The sequence below is a fragment of the Orcinus orca genome, chromosome X, assembly GCF_937001465.1.
Source record: "Orcinus orca chromosome X, mOrcOrc1.1, whole genome shotgun sequence".
Lineage (NCBI taxonomy): Eukaryota > Metazoa > Chordata > Mammalia > Artiodactyla > Delphinidae > Orcinus > Orcinus orca.
In genome coordinates this window covers 112,723,400-112,751,193 of record NC_064580.1, presented here as the reverse complement: position 1 = coordinate 112,751,193, position 27,794 = coordinate 112,723,400, and the positions used below count along the sequence as shown (strand labels likewise).

Here is a 27,794-nt window from a genome sequence, read left to right as displayed (position 1 = left end):
CACAAGTATAGGGTCCAAGGGATTTTGAATCAAAGAAAATCTTATTCAAAAAATAGATCACAGCCACAGAGAATAAACCAACTTGAAACTAATCTGGTGTTCTAAATAGATTTCCTATGTTCTCTCTACACACCGTGGCTGGATTGTAGCTATGCATTGTTTGATAAAAGGAATTAAAGGTTAGTCCCTGTCCCTAAAATAGAGTAAATTCATATGTGATTTCCCTTGTATCCCCGCTCACCTCCTTTCCAGATAACTTCTGAAGAATTGAACAGTATAATTCAAAATATAATGACCTGCGTTGTGGCTGCAGTGACTAGTGTATTATATCCAGCCATCACAAAATATGAAGAAAGGTCACGAAATATTATATACCCAATGCCTGATGACTCTACCCTCTCTTCTGATAGTGAGAATTGCTGTAGCATATGCCGTGAAACATTTCTATATGAAACAAGTAAGATAGATGGTTCAGGCAGAGCCCTGTGCAGAGGCAGCTGACAAGTCAATAGGGCAACCAGTGGCACCGTCAAAATCATCTTCTGCCCATAAAGAAAGAACAGATGTAGAAAGAATATATCATAGGAAAGAACACTCAGAAAAGAAACCTAAAACCCCCGAACCTAAATATAATGAGAAATCTGAACCCCCCAAGCTTAAAACCTGTAAATCCAATAGTCACCTTGTTGCACTGATTGAAACAGGCACAAGGAAATGTAAAGATGCTACCACTGAAACAGATGGCTTAGAACGCCCACTGTCTCCTGATGAAAAAGCAAAAGCTGTAAATGAGATGCAGGAGTTAAATGATGTTTTACTTGACTTTAAATATCACCTAAAAAAGGAAACTGAGTTGATTTTAGAAAACATTTTTCATGAAATGGTGTCTGAATTAACCCAGATCATCCCCACCCTTTCCTTTGTTACGGCCGAAGCTTTGGTTGACCAAACTGACACTGACAAAGGAGACTTGCTCTCCAGTGTTGATATTTCCTCAGCAGCTGCTGAAATTATGGAAAATGTGCTTGAGAAGCTACAGTCTGCAGTTGAGAAAAAATGTACCGAGGAATTTTCACAAGAAAATGTATCCGTTCACTTTAAATCAAACTTAGTCAGTGGAGAACATTTCATTTCTCCAAAAGAAAAAACTTCAAAAGCTTCACTGCCCTATGCTTTGGAAAACATGAATGATATTGCAGAGAATATGGTTCATGCGATTTTAGAAAAGCTGACGGCTCTTGCATTTTCTAAGCAAAGTGAACTTTTTCATCTTGAAATCACAACTGAACTGGCTTATCAGCAACACAGGGAAGATCGAACATATACATTCCTTCAAAGAGCCAGCAAAAGGAAATCCAGTGTTGAACCTGATGCTGCCAATTTGATTGGCAAGGAAGAAATACAAAATTCAGTGTCAAATATTTTTTCCCAGTCCTCTCTGGTTGGTTATATAGAGGAAGCAATCAGCACTATACTAGGCTATATACAAATTGGACTTAATAATGAAAGGCTCATTGCAACTGAAGAAACAGTGATCATCCTTCAGCTACTTGATGATATCTTGGCTCAGCTACATCAGACACCAGTGAAAACAGATGTCCAAAAGAGTAGACACTCCAGAATGAGCAGTCCTTCTGGCACTGAAGAAGACAACAGACTCACCAGCACTAGAGTAACTAATGCTCCTAGGTATGTGTGCCTATTTCCACCTATTAATGTTCCTGGTATGGTCCTTTACTCTGAAGACAAAAATGAAGAAATAGACAAAATTGTAGAAAATGTATTGATTTCATCTATCAAAGATGAAAAAGCAAAATTACAAGAACAGGTTCCTGATCACTGGTTAACAAAGGAAAATGCTGGTTTTAAACACAAAAGCAATATGAACTTACCTACAAAGCCTGCTTATCAAGACAAAGTAGTATTTCACGATCAGGGATTAAATACTGACCTTCCAACTTTTAAAAATAAGGACCTTTTTAAGGACAAGCCTGGTGTGAATAAAGACATTTTACTTTTCAGCCAAGATGAAACGTATCAAATACAGAAAGCTTTAGAAAATATAGTTAGAAGTATTTTAGCACAGATGCTCAAAGATATATCCTCTGGGCTCTCTGAACACTTAGACTATAAAAATGGTAGAGAGGCTTCACTTCTTACCTCAGGAAAACCACAAGATCTGTCACATCAAGAATGGATGGACCAGATGTTCTCTGTGTCAGAAATCCATACGGTAGCTCAAGATATTATAGATGCTGTATTAAAAATACTTCACATGGCTTCTAGTCACATTATCAGACATTCTTCATCAGTACATCAAACTTCTCTAGATAATACTGACATACCAAATAAAGAGCCATTAGCAACATGGTTTGACAGTAAACAGAAGAAATTTTTATCTGCACTTGGTGTAGACTCTACAAAACATACCTGGTTAGAATCTGGAGCAAGTGGCTCGACATCTGAACCTGTAGATCACATTAATGATAAGATCATTAACACGATTTTTAAGAAGTTGAACTCATTTGTTTGTCCAAAATTACAAAACCGCTTCAAACCAGAAAGCCATGCTGCCCACTCAAAGCCTGCGCCTGACAAGAAATCTTTGTCTCGATCTCACCTTAGTGTTTACACAATTAAAGTGATAAAAATTGTTTTGGATGCTATCCAGGAAGAACTACAATACAATAAGAAAAATCTAAATCTTAGCAGGGGTAGCCCTCCCAAGAATTTTAGAGGTAGAGGATTTTTCACTGACACTGAAAATGAATTAGACTCTGTTGTCACAAAGCTAAGTAATGACATTATGACAAGTTCATTAGCAACTTGCATTTGTGAGGTGTTAAGTGGAAACACAGATAAAAGCAATATTTTACTCCCTTCAGATAAACTAGGGTCTAAAATCTCATATGGAACTGGTGGCATTGATCAACAAAAACTTTTGCCTTCTCATTGCCAGCACATGCAGGAGGAAGTTCACCAATGTACTAGATTGCAAGTGTTAGATAGAATTGGAGATACCTTATATGACATGTTATGCAAGCTCATAGGAGACCATCCACAGTCTCCCCTACCTGATGAGCAAAATACAGAGAGGATCAATGAGAAGTTGAGAACAACCAGTACATTGCAGTCCAATCTTAAGCTAATTTCTCATACAATTCTACAAGGTATTGTTTCAAAATTATGTGGTGTTGAGATAGATTGCATTTTCAAAAATTCAGAATTTAAAGCTATCTCAGAGTATATTGACACTGACAGCCTGTCATTTGCTTTGCTTCTTGAGGAAATGAGCAGAGGCTCTGACATAATCTTCAGCATGGTGCCCAATGTGACCTGGCCAGGTAGCCAAGAGGTGACTAACAAAAAGGGAAAAACTACTGCCCCCAAAACAGGAACCACAAAAGAAAAGCATCTAAATAAACTGAAAATCATGGCTTCAGATATCCTTAAAATGGTTTTTGCTAAATTGGAAGGGTTTGCCAATGGAAATTTAGAAACTCTGGACGCTATAATCAGTGGAAATAAAAAGAACAGCAGGACATACTGGGAAAGTGAAAATACCAACATTTGTGCTAACACACGTGAAAAACGATTGCAGTCGACTTTATACATGCATGCAAAGAAAGTGTCAAGTACTATTTTGAAAGCCATTCAAACTGAATTAAACGTGAGCTTGCCAGATTTGGAAACATGTATAAGCAAGCCACTACAAGAGAAACAAACACTTAAGAACTTAGTCAATTTCATTTTGGATGCAATTTCTCCAGATATCTTTAATGAAACTGAACCAGAAGAGAGAGGCATTGAAAATTATAGATACAGGCCAACCTATGGAAATTTTCTTCCTGGAGGAGCTGACCCAGAGTCATATCTAGAAGACCCTGCAGAAACAGAAAGAAAGTGCTGAAGAGGAAAGACCAACAGAAGAAGAAACTAAATCAGATTCTCTTAAGCAACAGGAACTCGAAAGAACATTAAAAAAATTTGAAGTAGAACTCAAAGAGCTACAAAAGTCCCCAGTCGTGCCCATTATAAGAAATATTTTGAATGAAATTTTTCAGAATGATTTAATTGATCAACCAAATGTGCTTCCTCTTCCCCAGTCCCATTTATGTGACATTCCTCATGCTGGTGATGAGCCACTTGCTCAAACATCTGTTCAACCCCTGGATAAAACAATGGGCCCTTTAGTGTCTGAAGCGGATGTAACCATTGTTGCAGATAATATTGTTAGAACCATATTTCAAAAACTTTATTCTGCTGCTATGACAGATAGAAATGAAAATTAAAATAGGTATAATACTATCACCTTTCCAGCAAATATCTCTTTTACTGAACATACCAGTGGAGGAAAGTCCCCTGTTTACTCTACCATACTGGACAGAAATCCATGTACACTTCAGTCCACACTCAATATTGGTAAACTGACCAAAATAAATGTAGTTGAAGATATTATACAGTCAGTATTAACAAATTTAGAAACATTTGCTAGTACCAAAGTAAAAGCCCTCTTTTGTCCTCTTATCAATTTCACAGTTCCAATGGCTTTACCTTTACAGCAGGATGAGACTGCTTCAAGCCAACCATGCTTATCAACCAAAGATTCATATTCTGATGACCAATTTTCTTGTTGCTCAGTGGATCATAATAAATCAGGAAAGACCACCTCAATATGTCAACTGAGTGCCTCTAAATTAAATATATATGCAACAGAAGTGGCTACACAAATTTTACAAGGAATCAAACGTAAGTTAGATAAAGAAATAAAAACTCCATTCTTAACTCATAATGTTGTGGCTTCTGAAAGTATTCCAAGTCAGGTTGTTAACACAATGTTAGATATTGTGTCTACTAAAGGCAAATATGAAAAGAATATATTTGACAGAGAGACTGATCCAGGTCGGCCAGAAGATATTGTTGAAAAGCTGTTCAATAAAAGTGATTATCGGGAAAAACTTCAATGTCAAATACTAGATACCATTGAAGGTATCTTAATTGACATCTGTGAGGAAACAATAGATGAGAATAATCTCCCATTTGCTGTATCCACTCTTAAGTGTAATGTAAGTGGGAGACATTTAGAAACAAACTCTGAAAGGGACCCCGAGTATGCAAATAAGGCTATTCTTAGGCTTTTAGTTCCTAAGGAGTATGTTGCTATGATTTCCAATGTATGGCGGATATTGTTCTTCAAAATCTCACTTCTGCTATCATGCTTGCAGTAAATGCAAAGGATTCTATTTCTCCAAGACTGCCTCTGATATTTTCTGACGCATTTCCCATAGCAGAGGTCAACAATCTCCTGTTATAGACTCAATGAATGAAAGGAAAAGGGAGAGATTTCCATTTGCAAGAAATGAAAGAGATGTACAGCTGAAATCAGCTTATTCTGATGATAATCAGACAACTGTACTTAAGAAACAAGATGCCGGACTTCCCTGGTGGCGCAGTGGTTAAGAATCCGCCTGCCAATGCAGGGGACATGGGTTCGAGCCCTGGTCGGGGAAGATCCCACATGCCGCAGAGGAACTAAGCCAATGTGCCACAACTACTGAGCTTGCACTCTAGAGCCTGCGTGCCACAACTACCGAAGCCCGGGCACCTAAAGCCCGTGCTCCGCAACAAGAGAAGCCACTGCAATGAGAAGCCCGCGCACCGCACGGAAGAGCAGCCCCTGCTCGCCACAACTAGAGAAAGACCGCGTGCAGCAGTGAAGACCCAACACAGCCAAAAAATAATAATAAAATAAAAATTTTTTAAAAAAAAGAAAGAAAGAAACAAGATGCCAAGAAATCTGCTCCTGAGCCATGTGAGGAAAATGCTCATTTCATTACTAAAACTATTTTGAATAGATTAAAATCTTTTGCCACAGAAAGAATAGATTTGCTACTTATTCCTCATACGGAGACTAGAGAAAAACCATATGTTGGATCAGAATTTACAAACTGTAAACAAGATGACAGCATATTTCTTGAATCAAACCAAATGCCATTAGGTATGAATATCCTGAAAATATCAACAGCTAAAACCATTCTCAGTCAACAAGTCACAAATTACATATTTGCTAATTTCAGAGAAAAACATGGACCTGCAATTCATGTATCACAAGCTAGTCTTAAGGAATATGCTGACATAATCGCCAGTACCATTTTTTTTTTTTTTTTTTTTTTTTGCATTACGCGGGCCTCTCACTGTTGTGGCCTCTCCCATTGCGGAGCACAGGCTCCAGAGGCGCAGGCTCAGCGGCCATGGCTCACGGGCCCAGCCGCTCCGCGGCATGCGGGATCCTCCCGGACCGGGGCACGAACCCGCGTCCCCTGCATCGGCAGGCGGACTCCCAACCACTGCGCCACCAGGGAAGCCCGCCAGTACCATTTTGACACATAAAAAATGACATATACCTAGAAATCCAAAAGATGTATACATATCAAAACAATACTTCATTCCAAGAAAACATCATTGCAAGTGAAACTGTCAACAACATCTTAAAGAGTTTACATGATAAAATATCTTTAAAGGCAAGTAGCTTTTACTCAAAGCAGGACCCTGGTCTTTTTACACAACTAACTGTACAAAATGAAATATTGCCTGGTCAAATAAAAATGGAAGACAACACTGAACTGCCTCTCTTTTCAAAATGCTCAGATCAAAACCAAATTATATCAGAAGGAGAAAACCAAAGAAGGACTTTGGAAGAAATATTTAGAAATGGAGAATATGGACAGGAAAAAATAACTTCTTTGTTAAGTGTAGTTAAGGATATTTTAAAGAAGGTATATCAAAGGGTAATGGAAGATACAGACCATTGGCCTCCATTTAATGAACTCCCTCACTTTACATCTGATTCTAAAATTAAAACATCAGCACACAAAAAAGCTTTCCAGTCACATATAAACAGTGTCGCAAATGACATAGTTGAAAGTGTTTTCAGAAAAATGTTCTCAATAATTATGACATCTTTATATGAAAACAGTGAGACCAGGGGAGAATTGGAAGCATCTGGCAATGAAGAACTGATGATGAATCCATCGTGCTTTAGAGAATTGAAACAAGCAGAAAAAAGAAGTGTTCCCCCTGAACCTGTGATACCGCAAGTTTATCCTTACACAGGTATTGGAAGTGTCACTTCATTGGAAAACATTGTATTGCAATTTTCTCCATTGCGACTGGGTGAACAATTGGTCCAAAAGGTTCTCAAAAAGAACACAGATTTTGCTTTGCTGAATCTAGAAGAGAGTTCATCCCTTAAAGGTCAATCTGATGAAATTCGATATCTGAGGCCATGCAGTTCTAAAGCTAGCCCCAAGGGCAGCCCTAAGGCAAGTTTTAAAACAAATTTTAAAACAAAATCAAAAGTTACCTCTTTGGCTAAATTTGGAACAAAGCCACAGCTAGGACCTGGTGGAGCTAAAGCCAAAAGCAAAACCAAGTTAGGTCTTAGAGAGAAGACTCTAAGAGGCAACCAGTCCAAGACTTCCATGGGGCTACCAGGCCTGCTATCCACAGGGGATGCCAAAAATCTCTCAGTGAGAGCAAAACTCCCCACTGTGGAGGTAAAAGTGTATTCCAGGGATATAGTAAGTAATATTCTGGAAACAACTGTGAATGAATTTCAAGAGGTGAGGCAAAATAGAGCAATGGTAAATGTAAATACTTTACCTTCTGATCAAATTGAGATAGCAAGTGAAATAGTTGATGCAGTTTTGCAAGGATTATACGCTACAAAGAATAATTTGGCCCATCCAATAAAAGGCTCATACTCAGATGATCTCAAACTTTCACAGGGATATTTTAGTACAATCTCTTTTGCAAATCCAGAAGCCCATTTCTCTTCGGAGAATGTTTCTTCACAACTAGAAAAAAATCTTTCCTAAAGAAAATATTTTTAAACAAATGTTTGATAAATGGCAAACAGAACCAAGTGGCGTGGATAACGAAAAATATAAGCTATCGACGATAGCTGAGGCTTCTTTGAATGAAATTTCAATGAAAGCAAAAGAATTAGAACAATCTGTTTCACTTTTAAGTTTGTCAGTTCTTGAGCCTTGTGAAAGCAGGCACCATAATTTTAAAAGAGCTGCTTCTAGAGTTGAGGATTCCCAAACACAAATTAATACATTTGGCCAGGAAATTGTTGAAAAACTATTCGAAAAATTAGAGTTGTGCTTCTTGACTCAGATGTTCACAACAGATAGTAAAGAAACCCTAGAAAGCAAGAAAGAAACTGCTGCTACAAGTAAACGTAGTTCCTTGAGAACAAACAATCTCAATTATGTACCATGTTATAACACAAAGTTATATTTGCTCAAGAGATAAATTGCTCAAGAGATCTTGGAAGGGGTTCTGAACACCTTAGAGTCATTTGTAGACCTACAGTTTAAACATGTCTCTACATATGCTTTTTCCGAAATTGTGAGAACACCTATTGAAAACTTTTTTGCTGTGCAAAGGAAACCATTAATGAAAATAATATTGCCCAAGTTACAAACACTGAATAAATTTCCTGATGAATCTAAATCAAGTAGTACGATTTCCCAGGAAAACATACAGAATACCCTTCAACAGCTTTACTCATTCCACTCAGAATTGCTTACTTATACTGTTAATACTGTCAATGACATGCTTAGTATAATTAAGAACAAACTAGACAAAGAAAAATGCCATGAGGAACCATCTTCAATTAGCATGTTTGAAGAAAACATTGTAGCAAGTCAGATCATCAGCACACTGATGGACCGGTGCACTTATTTCTATGAGCTGATGAGCCAAAGCCACCCAAAGGAAAATCTGCTCCAAGGAGCTAAAAATGCCTGCACTGCTAATTGGTCCAGATTTGCAACTGGAATGGGAATGTCCACTTCAAAGTCAAAGGGAATTAGCTTCCGGGATGATCCTCCACAAATCCCTGCCTTGCCTTATTCAGAGAAAGATATGAAAATAAAGGACAAGACTTCCTCAAATATACCTTCAGATGTCAGATACTCTGCAGGAAATTCAACTAAAACCACAGAGCCAATGGAAGGGCTCGAATCTGACCTTAAACCATCATCTTCTAGAAGTGAAGCTCAAGTCTTCAGCCATTTTGATCAAGCTGTGAAAGGATACTGCTCTCTCCTCGAAGGCACTGTCTTACAAAAGCCATCTCAGAAATCTAGTGACTCTGCACAAGCAGCACTAGAGCACCCCATGTCCTTCAGAGAAATGGGAGAAGGTAAAAATCAAAGAATGCTTCACTATGATCCCCCCAAACCAGTTGTTAATCCAAACCAAATACAGACAACCATTTCTCCACTCAAAATATGTTTAGCTGAAGAAAATATTGTCAATACCATGCTGTTGAGTTATGGCCTTTCAAGTCAAACCCCACACACTAACGAAAGTATGAAAACTATGAAGTCATTTTTTGTATCAAAGGAAAGGCCTTTCTCTGTAGTGTGTGAAGAACAAAAGGATGCGAAAAGCTTGCTTAAAATATGGGGGAAAAGAAACAGCTATGAAATTGAAGAAGAAAACAAAAGCTTTGTGGCAAGTGGAGAAGATTCCACTTTACTGGAAAAGTGGAAAAATAAGTACCCAAAGTTAGAGAAAATAGCAACTCTCGAAGAGGCTGAGGTCATTGCTTTTGCAGATCAGGAACTGGGACCACATGAAATCCATCTAGTAGCAAGATATGTTACTATATCTGTGGTCACACATTTCAAGAACTTCGAAACCAGAGGTGAGTGAGGACTGACTTATAAAGAGTTGGCATCATTTTAGGGAAAAAAAAGTCATTGATAATTTTAAGAGTTTTATTTTTAAACCTCACACGCAAGAAGCTACATTCACTGCTTCTCTGAAAATAGCCTTAGATTTGGGGTGGCTGTTTATTTACTTGTGTGTTTTCAACTGGTCAGTATGATAAAAGAAAAAATGTTACCCATTTACATAATTTTTATATGGAGGAGTGTTTTTCAGTTTTCCCTATCTACAGATGAGATTAAATGGGCATAATTTAAGGTGGGATATTTTGGTTGGGCATGAGGTATGGCTATGAAATGATGTTTTGCTTGGGACATACAACTGCTCTAAAGGCAATTCCCAAACAGAAGTTCCAAGAGGGTTTTTTTAAAGTTCTTTAAAAAAAGACTTCTTACATTATAGTCAGACCTCATGCATAGTTAATTGACTGTAATGATCCAACTTCTTTTTGAGGTATACAGTTAAAGTCTTTACAATTATTGATGATAGTTTATAAGAACAGTGGCGTTAAACTTCTTGTTCTGTTCATGTTCCAGTGTTCTGACCTAAATCCTTTTTAGGTATAATACTCTAAACCCATGCTTACGAGTATGATATCTGCACTCCCTTTCTATGAATGCTTACATGCATATATTGGGTTGAACCATATGAAATAGCCATTTTTATATGTCAAACATCAGCAGTTTCATTCTGTTCTATTTATTATATACTATTTAGTCCCAAATGGGATAATTAGCTGAAGAGCCAAAAATGTTTTCAAGAATTATATGAGACCTCTAGATATCACTGGAATCACTCTAGGGCCTTGTAACACTAAAAGCTAGAAATCATTTCTCTGCCCCAGGATTTCAGCTTCTTAAAGCAACATAGCTATCCAAGGAAGAAACCAGCAATTAGAGATTTGAATTCTAAATGGGCTGCCCAGCAGAAGTAAAGATTCCACAGGTGGGAAACAGAGATTTGAAGAAAACCCAGTTCCTTTCTTGACTAGTTTTTCCTATTTCTTGAGTGAGGTACACCCAAAGTGAAATTCATATGTAAAATATTGCCAGTATTTTGAATGGTCAACATTTTTCCTTAATGCATGTTAATAATACCAATGTTTTCTGTTTCAAGGTCCTCTTGATGAAAAAGTGTCTATTATTTCCATGCTGTTAAGCAAAAAATACAAATCAAAACCGCCTCTAAGAAGCATGAACAGTGATTCTTCACTTAATTAACTTTGTGAACATCTCACTGAATTGGTTATTTCCTATATAATTTCAAGCATTTCTGATTGCACCAAAGATGGTGGAACAATACAGAAATCACTGGAAAACCAAGATGCAACTTTTAGCAAGGTTATTTTAGTTCATTCCCAAGTGTTTGAGAGTCGGTCAAGTTCTATCAGAGGACTTGCTTTAAGCATTTCTGAAATCATTATTCGAAGCCTTTTAAATAGTGACATTTTAAAGGCAGACGTTACACAAGTGGTTTCTGTAAAAGCAAAATATATTTATTGCCCAAAACCAGCTGTGGCTGACTTCAGCGATCTCTTTCAGGATCTCTTAATAGGAGTAACCCATGTTCTGTCCAAAGAAATAGGAATAAATCATCACCTTGACAGCAAAGGAAGAAACAAATCACCGTCCACACCTAAAAGCCATAGTTTTCCCATTTGCAACAAAACCAAAACTATGAAAAGACAGATAGGTGCCAGAGGTTGGAAATCAGCTCCTACTCACCAAATTAATCAACTAGCACAGAAAAATAAACTAAATTCTCTAGCATGTAAGTTAGACATTCTGGTTGGCAGCCTAAGAACTCATGAATTCAAAGAAGTAGTCAACAAAATTTTCAATATTGTTTTCAATTTGTTTTTGCCAGATGAATGCCCAAATTGTGATACAGATTCTGGTAAAATAGCAAGAGAAATGTTCCTATCTTCAAATAACCAGCAATGTCATAGAATTCCTAGAAATAACCTAGGGCTCTCCCCCAAATCAGCTTTTCTTCTGAATGTTGTGTGTGAGAAACTTATTAGAATACTCTTGGAAGAATGCACAACCAACAACTTCCTTACAGATGGTCCTCTTTCTGATGAAATATCAACAGAATGTCAACTGTTCAACATACTTCAAAATGTAGAGGATTATTGCAGGGGAACAATGGACTATGGCTTACCAGTTGAAGGATATGACATATCAGACCTTTTGGAAAATCTGGCAGAAATAGATCAAGAATCTATGCTTAGTATTATTTCCCATAGCTTGGTAAAATCCTTAATGGAAAAATTGTCATGCAGTATACAGCAACCTCCCAGAAGTCTACCACTTAGAAACAAGCATTTAGCATATAGGACAAGAGAGAGACCTCCTAGTTTCCCAAAAGCAAAAAGGCCAGAATTAAAAGAATCAGGACAGGGTAAAGACTCTGTGAGATTCATGAGTTATGACAGCAAGCCTCTGACAGGACCATTGAATAATCGTAGGGTGATTCATTCCAAAATGCAAACCCCATTCCGTAAGCAATTTTCAGGAAAATTCCCTTCTCTACCTCCTCTTCGAAGACCAGGTAAAAAGGAATTGAATGCAACAGCCTTTCTTAACATGTGATATCCAGGAGGCATGAACACAGGAGTGTACTCTGCCACGTTTCTGGAGGAAATAATTGCAGACATTTTTCTTAATCTCACCACCTCGGTGCAGGGCAAAAATGTAAATATCACTGAAGCCCAGCTCAACAAGATGAATATATTAGATGTCAACTCTGTGGTGAATGAGTTTAATAATGCTCAAGTCACTGTTTTACAGGATGTTGAAGAAAGGATATGTTTTCCACCAATCTATAAAGAAACTGTTAGTAAGATTGTTGACTCTGTTTATAATGATGTATTGTGGGACTATGCATTTCAAGTTACCTGTGGCAATCATCTGGCACATGCTGCCACGTCAGTAGCAGAACAGATAACTAATGGCATATTGAAAGAGAGTATAGACTACCAACTCCCACTGTGCTTTGTTGGAAAGCTCATGCCTAATTCATATTATCCTCTCAAAGCTGAAAATATACTACAGAAACTTCAAAACAACCTGAGTGAACTTAATTACCAAGGTCAACATTCAACAGGCTATACTACCATCCTAACATTCAACAGGCTATACTACCATCCTAATACACGCATTTTTAGAAGATGTCATCAGAAGACTATTATCTCAGCTCATTCCTCCACCCAGCGAGGCTTCATGCTTGGGAAAGAAATACTTAATGACTTTGGATTTTAATGAGATGGCCACCTATATAATAAATAAGGTGTTGTTAGCCATTTCAAAGCATAAGATTTGGCTCACTAAATACGATTGTCAATATCTATATACAGAAAAAACCCTTCAAAATATGCTGGAGTCTGTTTATAATAATATTTTGCAGACGTCTGGCTTGATTGCGTCAATACAGAAAAGTATAGAAAGCCAAAGCCCAATAATGGTTGACCGAATGGCCAGTCTTATTATTCAAGAGATTATTGAAAATCATCTTCAACCCTTTTTGTGTGAAGAGGGCTTACCTCATTCAACGACTCTATTGGATGAAATACCAAATATGGTTAAAGAGGTTCTCAGTGAAGTCACAGGGTCACACAGACCCCAGAAGCCATCATCACTAGGTATGGACTTTTTTTTTAAAATTTTTTTTAAAACTAGATCCTTACTCTATCTACAGTTTCCCCTTTCTTCGCCTTTAATATTTATTTATTTATTTATTTATTTATTTTTGGCTGTGTTGGGTCTTGGTTTCTGTGCAAGGGCTTTCTCTAGTTGCGGCAAGAGGGGGCCACTCTTCATCGCGGTGTGCAGGCCTCTCACTATCGCGGCCTCTCTTGTTGCGGAGCACAGGCTCCAGACGCGCAGGCTCAGTAGTTGTGGCTCACGGGCCTAGGTGCTCTGCGGCATGTGGGATCCTCCCAGACCAGGGCTCGAACCCATGTCCCCTGCATTGGCAGGCAGATTCTCAACCACTGCGCCACCAGGGAAGCCCCACTCGGTATGGACTTTTATCCTAATGCATTTGTAGAAGAAATTGTTGCCAGACTATTTGCAAAGCTCTTCGATCCAAAATATAACACTGAGTGTGATTTGGATAAAGTGACCCAAAAAATAGTAAACTCAATAAACAACCATTTTAACAAAGCTAAAATCTGCATTCTTCATGATGACCAAGAGCAGCCATTCCCCACTGTAGATACAGACACTGTGGATGAACTTGTCAATCCAGTTTATGAAAATGTTCTGAAACAGCATGGGCTGGCCCCTGAGGTTGATAATAAAGAACTCAAAGACAGTGATATTTTTGTGGAAAACATTACCAATTTAATCATAGCAGATATTTCTGATTATCTTTTCATCCACTGTTTTCTGGGGATTTGTCGGCTTCTTCCTATGCTACTTTAACAGCAGAAAACATTATTCAGAACATCTTTAGTGGCATCACTGAACCTACCCAGCCAAGCCAGCATTTATCTCCATATAACACCTTGCTGCCATACACATTTTTAGAAGACATAATCAGAGTATTATTATCTAGAATCTTTCCTTCTTCATCTAACATGGTTCTATACAGTGAAACTCCAAGATAGATCAGGAATTAATCACAGCGAAATCTCTTCAAAGTTAATCAGTGATATTAGGATGAAAATTTCCCAACGTGAAATTCGATTTTCAAAAGATGAAGATGAAACCGAATCTGTTTATTCAAAGGATGATGCTCAGCGTCTCGTTGATTCCACATTCAGAAACATCTTGCAAAACTCTGGGTCTCAAGAAGCAGTTGAGCACGATAACACAAGCAGTGACAATGTTCTTATTGATTGAATAGCAGGTTTTATCATTAAAAATATCTGTCAACAACATCTTCATCCATTTGTGTATGGAAAGTTGTCATTTCCCTCATCATATGCATACTTTGATAGTATGAGAAGAAGGCAATGTTTTTTTGCCAGTGTTTACTCCTCAGCCTTTTTGGAAGATGTGATCTCTGGGGTTTTAAGCAAAATATTCCACAGGGTATTAGGTATTGTGCAAACAAAATCACTAAGAGATTCAGAAAAAGAACTGTTAGAAACAGCTGGAAAACTCATATATTTGATAATGGAAGAATTCTCAAAAGTTCAAGTTAGCATCCTAGAAAATGCTAAGGAACAATTGTGCTTGCCCCTAGTAGATAGAGACATAGTGATAAAAATTATTGACACGGCATATAGCAAAGTTTTACAAGAATGTGAACTGGAACCTAATAAAGACCTTCTCGGTGACACCAAGACACTGGCAGAGAGGGTAACTAAAATTATCCTGGCTGAAGTTTGTGATTTCCGAATTCCTCCACATTTCATAGCAAAGCTGCCTTTTAAATCATACTCAAAACTCAATGCTGATGTTTTGATAAAGAGAGTTCATTATGCGATCAGTAAATCAAGACTCCGAAGACAGACTTGTACAATATATACCACCATATTATCATATACACATTTGGAAAATATAGTCACTAGGGTTTTATCTCAGATATGTCCATTGAACTGCAGTGCAGAAGACCCATGCCTTTCGCAGTCACACTTCAGCAACACAGTTGTGAGAATGATCGATGAGATCATGTCAATAATTTCTAAACATGCAACATGCATTATTAAAGATGGAAGTGAAAAACAAAATGTGATTTCAGAAAAGATATCCAGGCTATGGTTGATGCCATTTATAATGACATTTCTAATTCAAATCTATACCAGTCTCTTTCAAAAGATAAAAAAGCCATAAGTAATATACCTGTTACAAAAATAGCAAGTTATATAAGGGAGATATTTAACCATCATCTTGAGTCATTCTTTTTTTTTGCGGTACGCGGGCCTCTCACTGCTGTGGCCTCTCCCGTTGCGGAGCACAGGCTCCGGACGCACAGGCCCAGCGGCCATGGCTCACGGGCCCAGCTGCTCCGCAGCATGTGGGATCTTCCCAGACCGGGACACGAACCCGTGTCCCCCACATCGGCAGGCGGACTCTCAACCACTGCACCACCAGGGAAGCCCCCATCTTGAGTCATTCTTATCTGGAGATAAAACTCTTCCTTCAGGTACAGTGGATCAAACTTATCAACAGAGAGCAATAGATCCTAAACAAAGAGAATTATCTTTCATTGTGAATTCAGCCGTCTTTTTGGAGGAAGTAATTTCTGAGCTTTTATGCAAAATCCTTCATGTATTCTCACATAATGTCCTGGCTGCCGAAAACCCATGTAAAGCAAAAGCCAATGTTACTGATATTGTTACAAGATTAGTAAAATCAATTGTGCTGGAGTTCACCAGATCACAAATTTTAGTTGCAGATCACTTGGATGAAATCTGTATTTTTCAGAAGGATATAAAGAAATGGTTAAAAAACTATCAACATTATTTATGAAAAAATATTAGATGATTATCGATCTCTGGTTCATGTTTATAGAGCTATACAAAATGATGCTGTCAATTTGGGGGAAAAATGTATTATTTGCTGTTAGGAGAATTTTATGATTATCAGGTGGAGTCATTAGTTACTGGAGAATTAGTAACTTCTTCCTATTCTTCCCTCCAAGAGGAGAACATCATCAGAAATGTACTTGACACCATCAACGATGATAGCCATGACTTGCCATCATGCATCACTGTATTGCCTCGTTCCCTTTTAGAAGATATGATTTACAAGCTTCTAGCACATATGTTCCCTTCATCTGAGACTGAAACAGAACCAAATGAGGAAGAGGTGCCACCAGATTATGAGTTTGTGAACAGTGCTTCAAAACTAACTGATGATATCATAACAGAAATTTCTGAACATGAGATTAGACTTGCCAAGGCAGAGGAGCATATGGAGAGTTGGCAATTAGGGGTAATCAATAACTTCGTTGACTCCATATGTAACAATTTTATTTAAAAAATTAAGTTTGAAGATGAAGTACAGAAAGATACATGCAAAAGAGGAGGCTCATTCCTCAGGAGAATAGCTGGTTTCATTATGGAGGTAATTGTGGACCACCATCCGCAGCTATTTTTATGTGAGGAAGAATCATTTCCCAGTGACTTACCCCAAAATGACCATGTCACTGAACTCTTGAATCCCATGAAAGAAAAAATACAGTCCTTCCCACAGGTTTCTGTATACTCTGCTGCATTTTTGGAAGATGTTGTAATTGACCTTGTTCGCAAATTTTATACTCTACCAAGAATTGCTGAAAATCCTAAGGACAAAGAGATATCAGAAAGAAATATCATGGGTCTAGCTATAAAATTTGCAAACGCCCTGATAGGGGAATTTAGGAAAAGTGAAATTAAAGTTCTAGCGAATGCTGAAAAAATGTTTTCATTTCCACCGATAGATAAAGAGACAAGTCGATAAAGTATCTGATTCTGTGTATGATGAGGTCATAGACATATATGGATCTAAAAATGTTCAGAAACATGATAGAAGTAACATTGTTATAGAGATGATTGCTGTTTTGGCCAAGAAGGCAATCTCTGCTTTCCAGATTCAACCACTTTTTTCGGGAAGCTGGTCTTCCACCTTCTTTTCATTTCTAGATGTGGATAGCATCATCCAAAGAGTTCAACAACTACCATATAAAACCTTTACAAAGATAAAGAGAAGCTTGAAGGAGAGCCCAGTTTCTTCACTAGAACAATTATCTACACTTATTCCTCTAACCTCAGACCTGAAAGACAAAATGGACACTTCGGAAATAGATGGAAGAGCACTTAACGGAAAAGAGAACTTCAAAAAGGAGAAGACATCAATGAAAACAGGCAGCATCCAGAAGCCAGTATGTACCAATATACATAGCATTATGAAGAGCGAAGTAACTACCCTAGCATCAGGGTGAGGTGGAGGTGTGCCAAAGAAAAAGAAAGAGGATGAAAAGAAAAAGGAAAGTTCAATTGGAAAAGATAATGAGAAGGTATCGAAACTCACTTCAACAACAACCAGTGTGAAAAGTAAAGATACTCAGGGGCCAGATTTGGGTACAGAACTTACAAAGAATGAAATCAAGAAGAAAGACCGTTTGGCTAGAAAAGATGAGAAAGGGTGAGGTGATGAGGTATACCAAAATCTTTCACCAGCTATCGATGATACAAAAAACAAGGTTGTCCTGGAACCAGATTTTAAAATAGATGATAAAAAGAAGAGTGACAAGAAAAAAGAAAGTTCATTAGGAAAAGGGGACAAACCTTTTGAATTACCATCTCTGAAATCCAAGGTGAGATATAGAGAGATCCAAAAGAAGAGAAGAGATCCGCCAGCTTACGCAGTTACAGATGACAAACAGATCTTGCATTCTAAACATGCCCAAAATGTCACTGGAATCATTTACAGAAATGTTTTAGAAATATCTTCTTTCCAAGGACGAGTGGATGACTCAAAATCCCCAAATCCTGTAGGTGATAAAGCAGCATATGTAACTCAAGCGGATGGCAAGGATTTTGCAAAACCTGCTTCAATGAATTCAGCTAAACAGAATGCTCCTGCAAAGGAGGAAGAGAATGAGAAAAGTAAAGATAAAGAGATTAAAAGTACACCTAGTAAACGGGACAATCCTCAGAACCCACCAGAATATAAACCCGGGATTTTCCCTGCTAACTTTTTAGAAGATGTTATCTCTGAAATAGTTAACAAATTGATTTTTTCTTCCTCATCGGATACAGATGATGCATGTCAAAATGTAAGCAGAGGTGTAAATCAAGCTGAGCTCTATGACACGGCTATGAAACTGATTGATTCCCTGTTAAAGGAGTTTTCAGATGCTCAAATTAAAGTATTAAAGCCAGATCAAGGAAGTAGGTTCCTACCATCTGAAGATAACATTTCATCAGTTCATAAAGTACCTCTCAGGCAAAAAGAACTGTCTGTGGAAAAAAGACCTCCCAAGAAAAAGATAATTATGGATAATATACCACCCATGCATAACACGGCACCTGCAACTAAAATACCTTCTTCAGATCAGGCATCTTTTATAGCTAAAATACCATCAATCAATAAAATTTTGGTCAATAAGATTGTTCACTCCTCTATATGCAATATTTTGCAGGAATATAGATCTCAAGACTCTATTTGCGAGGACATAAAGAGTAATGTTGAAAAATTAGCAAGAAGGCTAGCTAATGCAGTAATAGAAGAAACTTTTCAGTATCAGCTAAACTTGCTACTTTATGATGAGACTCCAGATTCAGTATGTTTGCCTCTAGAATCTAAGGAGGTTATGAAAAATGTCCATAAGGTGGCCCAGACAGCCTGCAAAGAATGTTAGACATCATCGCTATATACCATAATGCTGCTTTATGAATTTTTAGAAAGGATAATTTCTTCTCTTCTTTCAAAAATTTTCTCAACAGTAGCCAATGCTAAAACAGAAATATCTGAGGATAATTTGTACACAGAATTGGACTTCCTTCAAATGAAATTAGCAAGTATAGTTATAACAGAGATCTCCAAAAATGAAGATATGATTATACTTTATGTAGAATCTTTACATCCTAATGATGATGAAATTATTCAATTAGTGGTTAAGACTATTTATAATAATCTTTTGCAACAATTTGGATCTCAAGAGAGCATACAAAAGTGTGTCAGCAGTGGTTGCAAAATCCTTTCAGAAGGCATAGTTAATTTAGTTGTACAAGAAGTGACCAGAAATCACCTACAGAACTATTTTTCTGGAGAACTAACGCCACTGTAAAGAAGTTGACAGTGTTGTTGAAAATATCCTTAAAGATGTTATCCAAACCACTGAAATTCCCCAGCCTCAGCCATCACAGGCTTACAAACTGCCTTTTAACATAATAGAAGAAATTGCTATAAATTTTTTGTCAAAGCTTCTATTTAAGTTTCCAAAAGCGGATAAGGAACAAAACAATTCTCTAAATGCTGAAATGCAAAAAAATAAGCTCAAAAATCTTAAATTCATTCCAAGAATATATCTCTAAAAGTCAGATTACAGTAGTACCACAGGTCAAAGAATCATCCACTGTATCTTTAGCAGACAGTGTGACTATTGAAAAAGTAGTTAATTCTGTTTATAACACTGTTTTAAAGCACTCTGGCTCCCATATTTCAGTATATAAAGATTTAACAGGTAAGAACAATGTCCTCTCTGATATAATAGGATTTTTAATGGTGAAGGAAATTTCCAATTCAGAATTTCATCCTCAAGTAGAGGAAGAAACATCAAGTTCAGAGTTAGCTCTGGAAGCTGTCAAAATTATGGAAAAGATGGTTAAGATTACTGATGATCTTAAGTCAAAGAAAAAACCTTCATCCAAAAAAGAGGCTGTATTAGATGCCAGGTTTTTAGAGGAAACACTTGCCTTGTTCTTGGCTAAACTAGTAAAGTTGCCAAGTGTCTCAAGCAAAGATGCTAAAAACTTATCAAAGCCTGAGTTAAATAAAATTGCATCTCAATTGACAAAATCCGTGACAACTGAAATTTCCAGAAAAAACATTAGTATTGTAGCTGCTAATCCTGAAGAAAAAATTTTAAATCCAGAAAGTATAGAAATTATTTCTTAGATGGCCGATTCTGTTTATAACCATGTACTACAACAATCTGGAACACATGAAGAACTTTATCATGACATGAAAGGTACAAACCACATCTTTCCTAAAGAGGTGGCTTCTTTAATAATCAGGAAAGTTTCCAATTGTCCATTAGAAACAATTAGCCCAGAAGATTCACATGCTAATCTCTTTGGCGATCTGGACATTGGTCAAATTGTTGAAAAGGCACATGAGCATGCTGTCAAAATGGAACCTGAGCTACAGCAAAAAGGGTTACATCAAGGTTTAAGGCAAGAGGAGCTTTCAGTTAGGATAATTCTTCACCGTGGGAAACAACCCATCAATATTGATCCAGACATTGGTACAGAACACTTAGGGGTCATTTCTATAAAAACTTAATCGCTTAAGAAGCTGCAGGTGGAGTGTTTAGCTAGAACTGGACACAGCATTGAAACACTGAGAAGAGGGTCAATAAGTGGGAAGAGTTACTGAACTGATACACCTGATACAAGAAGGAGAAAGACAAATGCATCTCTTTGGATCAGGCGGGACGACTGAACATAAAGCTGTTAGAGGTAAGTGCAAAAGGCACTAGTGAAAAGAAATGAGCAGTCAGTGAGACCTGGCTCTCCTTCTGTGATTTCCTTCCTCAGGTAGGTCTACAGGAATGCATTTGTAAAATATGGTCAATTTTCTCTTGTGCATCCCAGTAGAACCGAGGACTCCGATTCCTCCAATACAATCCTCTGCTTTCCTGGGACTAACCCCATCAGCAATGTGGCTCAGTGTAAAGGTGGCAGGCTAGTTTCCATTAGCCAGTCAAACTGAACTGCCATTTTCTGAAGAACGGGAGTACAGAGAAATACCCTTAACAGCAAACAAGACTGATTGGAATTGTAGTCCTCATTTGGCAACTCAGAGGAAATGCAGTTTTTACAATCACCACAGTTCTTTTTAATGGATATACATTATCATAGTACTATATGGATCTAGAAGGACCAGTTAGAATATCAGCTAAACTAGCCTCTATTAGAGATTGAAATCCTCAAACTTAATTTAAGGTTCCACAGTAGTATTGTTTTTATTTAGCAACATTCATCAACAAACATTAGACTGCAAGCTCTTTAGAGTTCGTTTCTCCTTATTTCACTTTTGTTACATAACACCTTCCCAGTTCTCCATATTCTTACATCCTCAGGATGTACTCGGTTTCTTTCCTCTTCTACCCTTGTCCTAGACCCAGTTGTCTTCATGCTGCTATTTTTATGAACTAGTTTCTCTGCAGTCCCATATTTGGGCTCCAAATGTACTTCAATAACGGGGACCTGAAATGCAGAAATGCTGTCCCTGGTACAACGCATCTATTGAAAAAGTAGTTAGTTCTGTTTACTGATCTTAGGGATGATGTTGCCAGGAGATGGAGTTACACCGATCCAGCCCAATATTCTCATTTAACGCCAAAGCCCCTAGGTAAAAACTTTGCAAACGGAGCAAAGTTCTATGGGACCAGCCTGCCTGAAGTCTAGGCCTAGGAGTATGTTTTCATTACCATTATTTTCCAACTCACTGAACTAAGTCTAAGAGCTGGTGAATACATTGATGGATACTTGTTTTGTCTCAAATACTGAGACTTTCATAGACACTGATGGAATCGCCTTGGTCCTTAGTTTCTTGGACTAGATGAAGGTCTTTTCTAGCTCTAAAATGTCCTTTTCTCTCTGGGTTCTCAAAGTTATATTAGCATTTACTTAGTAGTCTTCATTTATATGTAAGTAACTCCATGGGCACAAAACCTGTTTGTCTAAACTGTAGAACATTACTCCCAAGTCATTACTTCTTAACCATGTGCAGAAATATCTATCAGTTCTTCTTCTTGGCAACCTGCTTTCTTCTCTTACATCCTTTATCAGTACTTTAACTATCTCTTTATAGCCTAGAGGAACTTGGAAGAGAATAGCTAATCCAAAACAACTACCCCTGCTAATCTTAAGGGAAGCAAAAGCTGTCTTAAGGAAACTAGACGTAGATGGTGCAGCAAGTTTCAGCCATGTTTTGATGCTATCTGGATAGCAGTGCCATCCATCCCCAGCATGAGGATGAGGGTTGCAGAAAGAACAGATCAGTTTAGGGAACCCAGACAACTCCCGGGCTATTGCTCAGTCAGAAATCCACAAGCAGGGTTTCATTTGCTATTTGGAGGTACCAAAACTTCCCAATACACCAGACACATGCCTATTAAAGGCTCATACAGTGTTACATTCCAAAGCCATATAGAATGATTTTTTATTTTTTGAACCACTTTCCTTCCACCAGCACAAATAACCAAAATTGATTGTGTTTCCATTTCTTACAGAAGTTCTTTAATTTTGTATTGCACAAAAGATATTCCTTTAAGGCAGCATTTATCTGAAAATCTGGTTTGCAGTGTTGCAAAGAGATCTAAGATTGATAACTCAAATTAACTTAAAAGTTCTGTGGCATCATCAAAAGGCTACAGAAATGGGAGAAGTCATTTGTTTAATTAAAACTGTCTCTTCCTTGATCTGTCTTTAACATTGCAAAATGGAAAGTGACACTTGACTAGGGAGGTGAGGAGAATGAAGATTTGCTCTTTGAAGCTTCCTTTAGAAAATACATTCAAAGGATTAGGGTGTGGAGGGGTGAGGAGTGAACATTCAAAGTCCTTCACAATTTTGGCTATTACTCATCATTTTAAAAAATCCAAGTCAGCCAATACTTTGTCTTTTTTCATGAAAATTTCTGTATTTAGTTGGTCTATTAGTTCCCTACTAAGAAGTTTAGAAAAACATTTAGTCATGTCTAAATCTGTTAAAAAGCTTTCAAGACAAGTGATGAAAACAGTGTAATTAAAGTATTTGTGCATTTTGCACCTCTTGGCGAGTAAAAGGTAAAATTTGAAGCAAGAGAAAGAACCTTAGGGTTTCTTCTTTGAACTGGAGTGATAATCTTGAATGCAAAACAAATTATAGAAATGAGCAAATATTGCTTGTGATCTTCATTTATTTCTTCTTTTAAATATATCACTAATATATAAGTAAAAGCACTTGAAGATAAATAATTTTACTAAATTGAAACTAGATACCATGTGAAAGTTGCCTTATTACAATAGAACCACAGCAAAAAAGACTGAGGCGATTGTTTTTAATATTCATTGTCTCTTTAATTCCAGACTGCTAGTAGGAATTCATTTCAGAGTTTAATAAAGCCTGACATCACCAAAGTGGAGCTTTTAAAAGATGTCCAAAGCAAAAAAGATCTTATCATTCGGTTGATAACTCATGATATTAATCAAGAAGTTTTACAAAAGAAAGCAGAAGAGAGCTTTACTTCTGATGAAGATGAAGTTGTTTTACAAGAGGTTGTAAAAGAAGAATTTCCAGAAGGCCCACCTGAAAATCAAATAAAAGAAGACGTGAAGCCCACTGCCAGCACAGGGGCTTTTCCCAAGCCACTGATGAGCAAAAGCAATCTGAAAAAATTTTTGTCACTAGGAAAATGTTGTCAGCCAAAATCCAGTGTAACTACAATTACTGAAGCATCACCAGCTCAAAAGACAGAATCTAAACAGACACAAATAAGAACTGTTTCTAAAGTTGATGTAACTACCTCAAAATTCTCGACTGACACAAACTCTTCCTCTTGGGAGAAAAAGACACAACTGAGCGTAAGTGTGAGAACTTTAAGTATCAGTGACTGGGTTTCTATAGAAAGGGTAGAGAGTTTCACAAACTTAGTACAAGTAATATACACTGGGTAGGAAGACAAGGGCACAAACTAGATCTAGGCAGTCTCTCCCACCTCTGACGATATTTACAACAAAAGGGAAATGATTAACAGATGAAGCCAGGAGCTTCAGTTGAAGAAAAACAGATCATGGAAAGAGTCCTAGGCTAGTTAGAAGGACAAGAAAAACAGAAAATGGAAACCAGTTAGGAGAAATACAAGCTAATTATTTAAAATGATAGATTGCATTCTTTTTTTGTACTCTTAACTATAAATATTCATTGGAAGTTTTGTGCATACAAACTCCATGCCAGTGGGCAGGGCCAGAAGATGGGCTTGGAGGGGAGTAAAAAGATTCATGCAAATTCAGCCTATCTGGGTTTGAATTCTGACTTTGCCACTTAGTAGCTATGTGACCTTTGGGCAAGTTACTTAACCAACTATTTTCTTAAAAATTACTTACCCGGCTTGTTGAAACATAGCAAGTTAGTTGAATATGTTGAATGTTCCTCCTGTAATCAGCCCATAAACTCCACTATCACTTTGACACACAGCTCTTGTCCCTGGTTCTGTATCCTTCTAGTGATGGTCTGGGCCTCACTGACCTCTTGGGTTGGCCCTACCCCCCAAATTGTATCTTATCATGTGTATGGAGATTACATATGATTTAGAATTTCCTGGTAAGACAATTCCCTGGATTATCCATTTGCAGTGATTCCCACTTAACCCAGAAGCTGCACTGAACCAGAGAAAATAAAACACAGGGATACAATTCTGGCCAGTTCAGGAGCTCATCAGGTCAATAGCCTTAACACAGACTCTAATCTATTTATTGGGATCTATTTATTTACTGGGAAGCCATGTGAAATTTCAGGACCAAACAAAGTGTGCTTGGTCAGAAATGCTGGCAGTATATGTTACAGTATATTTTATTTGATTTGTTGTAAACTCTCCTTTGTGTTTTACCTGACTTGTACTTTTCCAGGGAATAGAAATGAAATCTAGCACCAAACCGACACATTACTTCATACATAGAATTATGAGTTCATCCTCATATAATGAAGAGGATCTGCCTTCATTTTCTCGGTACAGTCAGTTAAAGCAATACTAGTTGACTAAGGAAATAGAAATCTGAAATGAAGATTATGCTGATCGAAGAATGGGCCACTCAAGTAAACCTGTGAGGAAGCCAGTGTTTAGCCCTTCAACCTCCCCTCACTCCTTCCCCTAACTCCCCTCTGTGGTTACTTCCTGGGCCTTCCCTTCCCATCTTCTCTCCCATTCCTATTTATCTGGTCTCTACTTCTCCTGGGACCTACTTTCTAGTATAGTGATCTACAGTATGGTTAGATTAAGTCTTTAACTAATGTGTTAGGTTCTTGAACCCGGGAGACAGGCCCTGAGTCAATAGTCCCCACTCTAATGGCCCACCTAAAGGAGTTCATATTTAGTTCCCATATGTCCCTAAATGCTCAACCGGGTGGCACTGTCAGAAGAATCCCAAGAATGGAGGGGGCGGTGTAAGTTGGAGCATTCAGGGAAGAATTCTCAAAAGCAGTGGAGTTTGAGTTGGGCCTTAAAAGATGGATAAGATTTAGATAAGACCATCCAGGTTGGAGAAGACTACAAGAGAAAGGCTGGACTATGCAGTACTTATAGGGACAGGGCGGAACAAAGTACACTGCAGACTTGAAGTCTGATTAATACTTTTTCTAGAATAGCCAAAACGTGTCTAAAATCATTCTTGTGTTTATAAGAATATTCACAAGCTGGGAACAGTAGCACTTTGTATCATGGGAGAAATAGGGCATAGGAGAAAAATCAACCTTGTTCTAACTATATTCTTTTCCACCTGGCACTATGAAATTAAGTTTTCTTTTTGACCTGATGCCATTTTAGGACATCGCTCCTGGCCTACCACTGGCCCTATCTCCCGTCACGATTGTTTTAACATAAATAATTAGTAATGCAGGCAAATCTCAATTATTTGTATCATTGCATAAGAAAAGGGCAAACATATAAAACCAAATAAAGTCAATGTAGCAATCATTTTTCATTATTTCACAATAATCATTTTATCATTTTTACTTGAGAACTCAGAGACATACCATTCCAGGTTTGCATCTATATGAATAATGACTTTGACAGGTTGTTCTTTAACTAGTATTCCTTTAACAAGTATAAAATACAAAGAAAATGAAATGTTTTTTACCTTTTTCTTTTAGTGGTGATGACGAGCATCCCTCAGATCCAACTGCCAAAATAACAGAAGGTTGGATTGATTATTTTTTCATTCAAATTAGATAGTATTTAAAAAAGAGACTTTGTTCATTGAATTGATGAATTTTCCTGTCAAACCTAAAGTTAATACTGAGCCTTCCAATAGGTTGATCTACATTGGGGGAGTACTGGGTCAGATAACTAGTTAACATGAGCCAATTAGTTTGCTTTTTCTGAAACACTAATAATATTTCATTAATAATTTTGGTGGAAAGTATGTGGTGTGACTATGAGTTTACAATTACCAGGCTCCTGTGGGAAATATCTAGGAAATAAGGGTTTATCACATCTATATGTGGACTACAGCCCATGCTACTAGGATTTAATCATCTCTTTAACAGTGTATGTTTGTATTTAAAGTGATAAAATGGAAAAACCTACAAGCAAGATTACTCTTCCCAGCAAGGATCTCATTCAGATTCGACGGAGAAATTAAAACCTTTACAGACAAGCAAAAGCTAAGAGAATTCAGCACCACCAAACCAGCTTTACAACAAATGCTAAAGGAACTCCTCTAGGCAGGAAACACAAGAGAAGGAAAAGACTTACAATAAGAAATCCAAAACAATTAAGAAAATAGTAAGAGGAACATACATATCAATAATTACCTTAAACGTGAATGGATTAAATGCTCCCACCAAAAGACATAGACTGGCTGAAAGGATACAAAAACAACACCCATATATATGCTGTCTACAAGAGACCCACTTCAGACCTAGGGACACATACAGACTGAAAGTGAGGGGATGGAAAAAGATATTCCATGCAAGTGGAAATCAAAAGAAAGCTGGAGTAGCAATTCTCATATCAGACAAAATAGACTTTAAAATAAAGACTATTAGAAGAGACAAAGAAGGGCACTACATAATGATCAAGGGATCAATCCAAGAAGAAGATATAACAATTGGAAATATTTATGAACCCAACATAGGAGCACCTCAATACATAAGGCAAATGCTAACAGCCATAAAAGGGGAAATCAACAGTAACACAATCATAGTAGGGGACTTTAACACCCCACTTTCACCAATGGACAGATCATCCAAAATGAAAATAAATAAGGAAACACAAGCTTTAAATGATACATTAAACAAGATGGACTTAATTGATATTTATAGGACATTCTATCCAAAAACAACAGAATACACTTTCTTCTCAAGTGCTCATGGAACATTCTCCAGGATAGATCATATCTTGGGTCACAAATCAACCCTTGGTAAATTTAAGAAATTTGAAACCGTGTCAAGCATCTTTTCCGACCATAACGCTGTGAGACTAGGTATCAATTACAGGAAAAAATCTGTAAAAAATACAAATACATGGAAGCTAAACAATACACTACTAAATAACCAAGAGATCACTGAAGAAATCAAAGAGGAAATCAGAAAATACCTAGAAACAAATGACAATGAAAACACGATGACCCAAAAACCTATGGGATGCAGCAAAAGCAGTTCTAAGAGGGAAGTTTATAGCACTACA

At 37.4% G+C, this 27,794-nt stretch overlaps 1 protein-coding gene across 1 annotated transcript in view; it reads left to right on the top strand.

Annotated features, from left to right (window-relative positions):
• LOC101286057 (fibrous sheath-interacting protein 2-like) overlaps positions 1–27,794 on the top strand; it is a 58,506-nt gene that overhangs the window by 28,168 nt on the left and 2,544 nt on the right. The window contains 25 exon segments of the mRNA XM_049704539.1: positions 253–465; positions 467–3,903; positions 3,905–5,172; positions 5,175–5,296; positions 5,299–5,430; positions 5,779–6,161; positions 6,386–7,254; positions 7,300–7,862; positions 7,864–9,721; positions 10,861–12,828; positions 12,863–13,373; positions 13,751–14,118; positions 14,121–14,346; positions 14,348–15,432; positions 15,435–15,588; positions 15,794–16,101; positions 16,104–16,145; positions 16,148–16,228; positions 16,231–17,129; positions 17,131–19,463; positions 19,465–19,669; positions 19,671–20,814; positions 20,817–20,863; positions 23,479–23,973; positions 25,018–25,123. Of these exon segments, the coding sequence (XP_049560496.1) occupies positions 253–465; positions 467–3,903; positions 3,905–5,172; positions 5,175–5,296; positions 5,299–5,430; positions 5,779–6,161; positions 6,386–7,254; positions 7,300–7,862; positions 7,864–9,721; positions 10,861–12,828; positions 12,863–13,373; positions 13,751–14,118; positions 14,121–14,346; positions 14,348–15,432; positions 15,435–15,588; positions 15,794–16,101; positions 16,104–16,145; positions 16,148–16,228; positions 16,231–17,129; positions 17,131–19,463; positions 19,465–19,669; positions 19,671–20,814; positions 20,817–20,863; positions 23,479–23,973; positions 25,018–25,123 (18,817 nt within the window).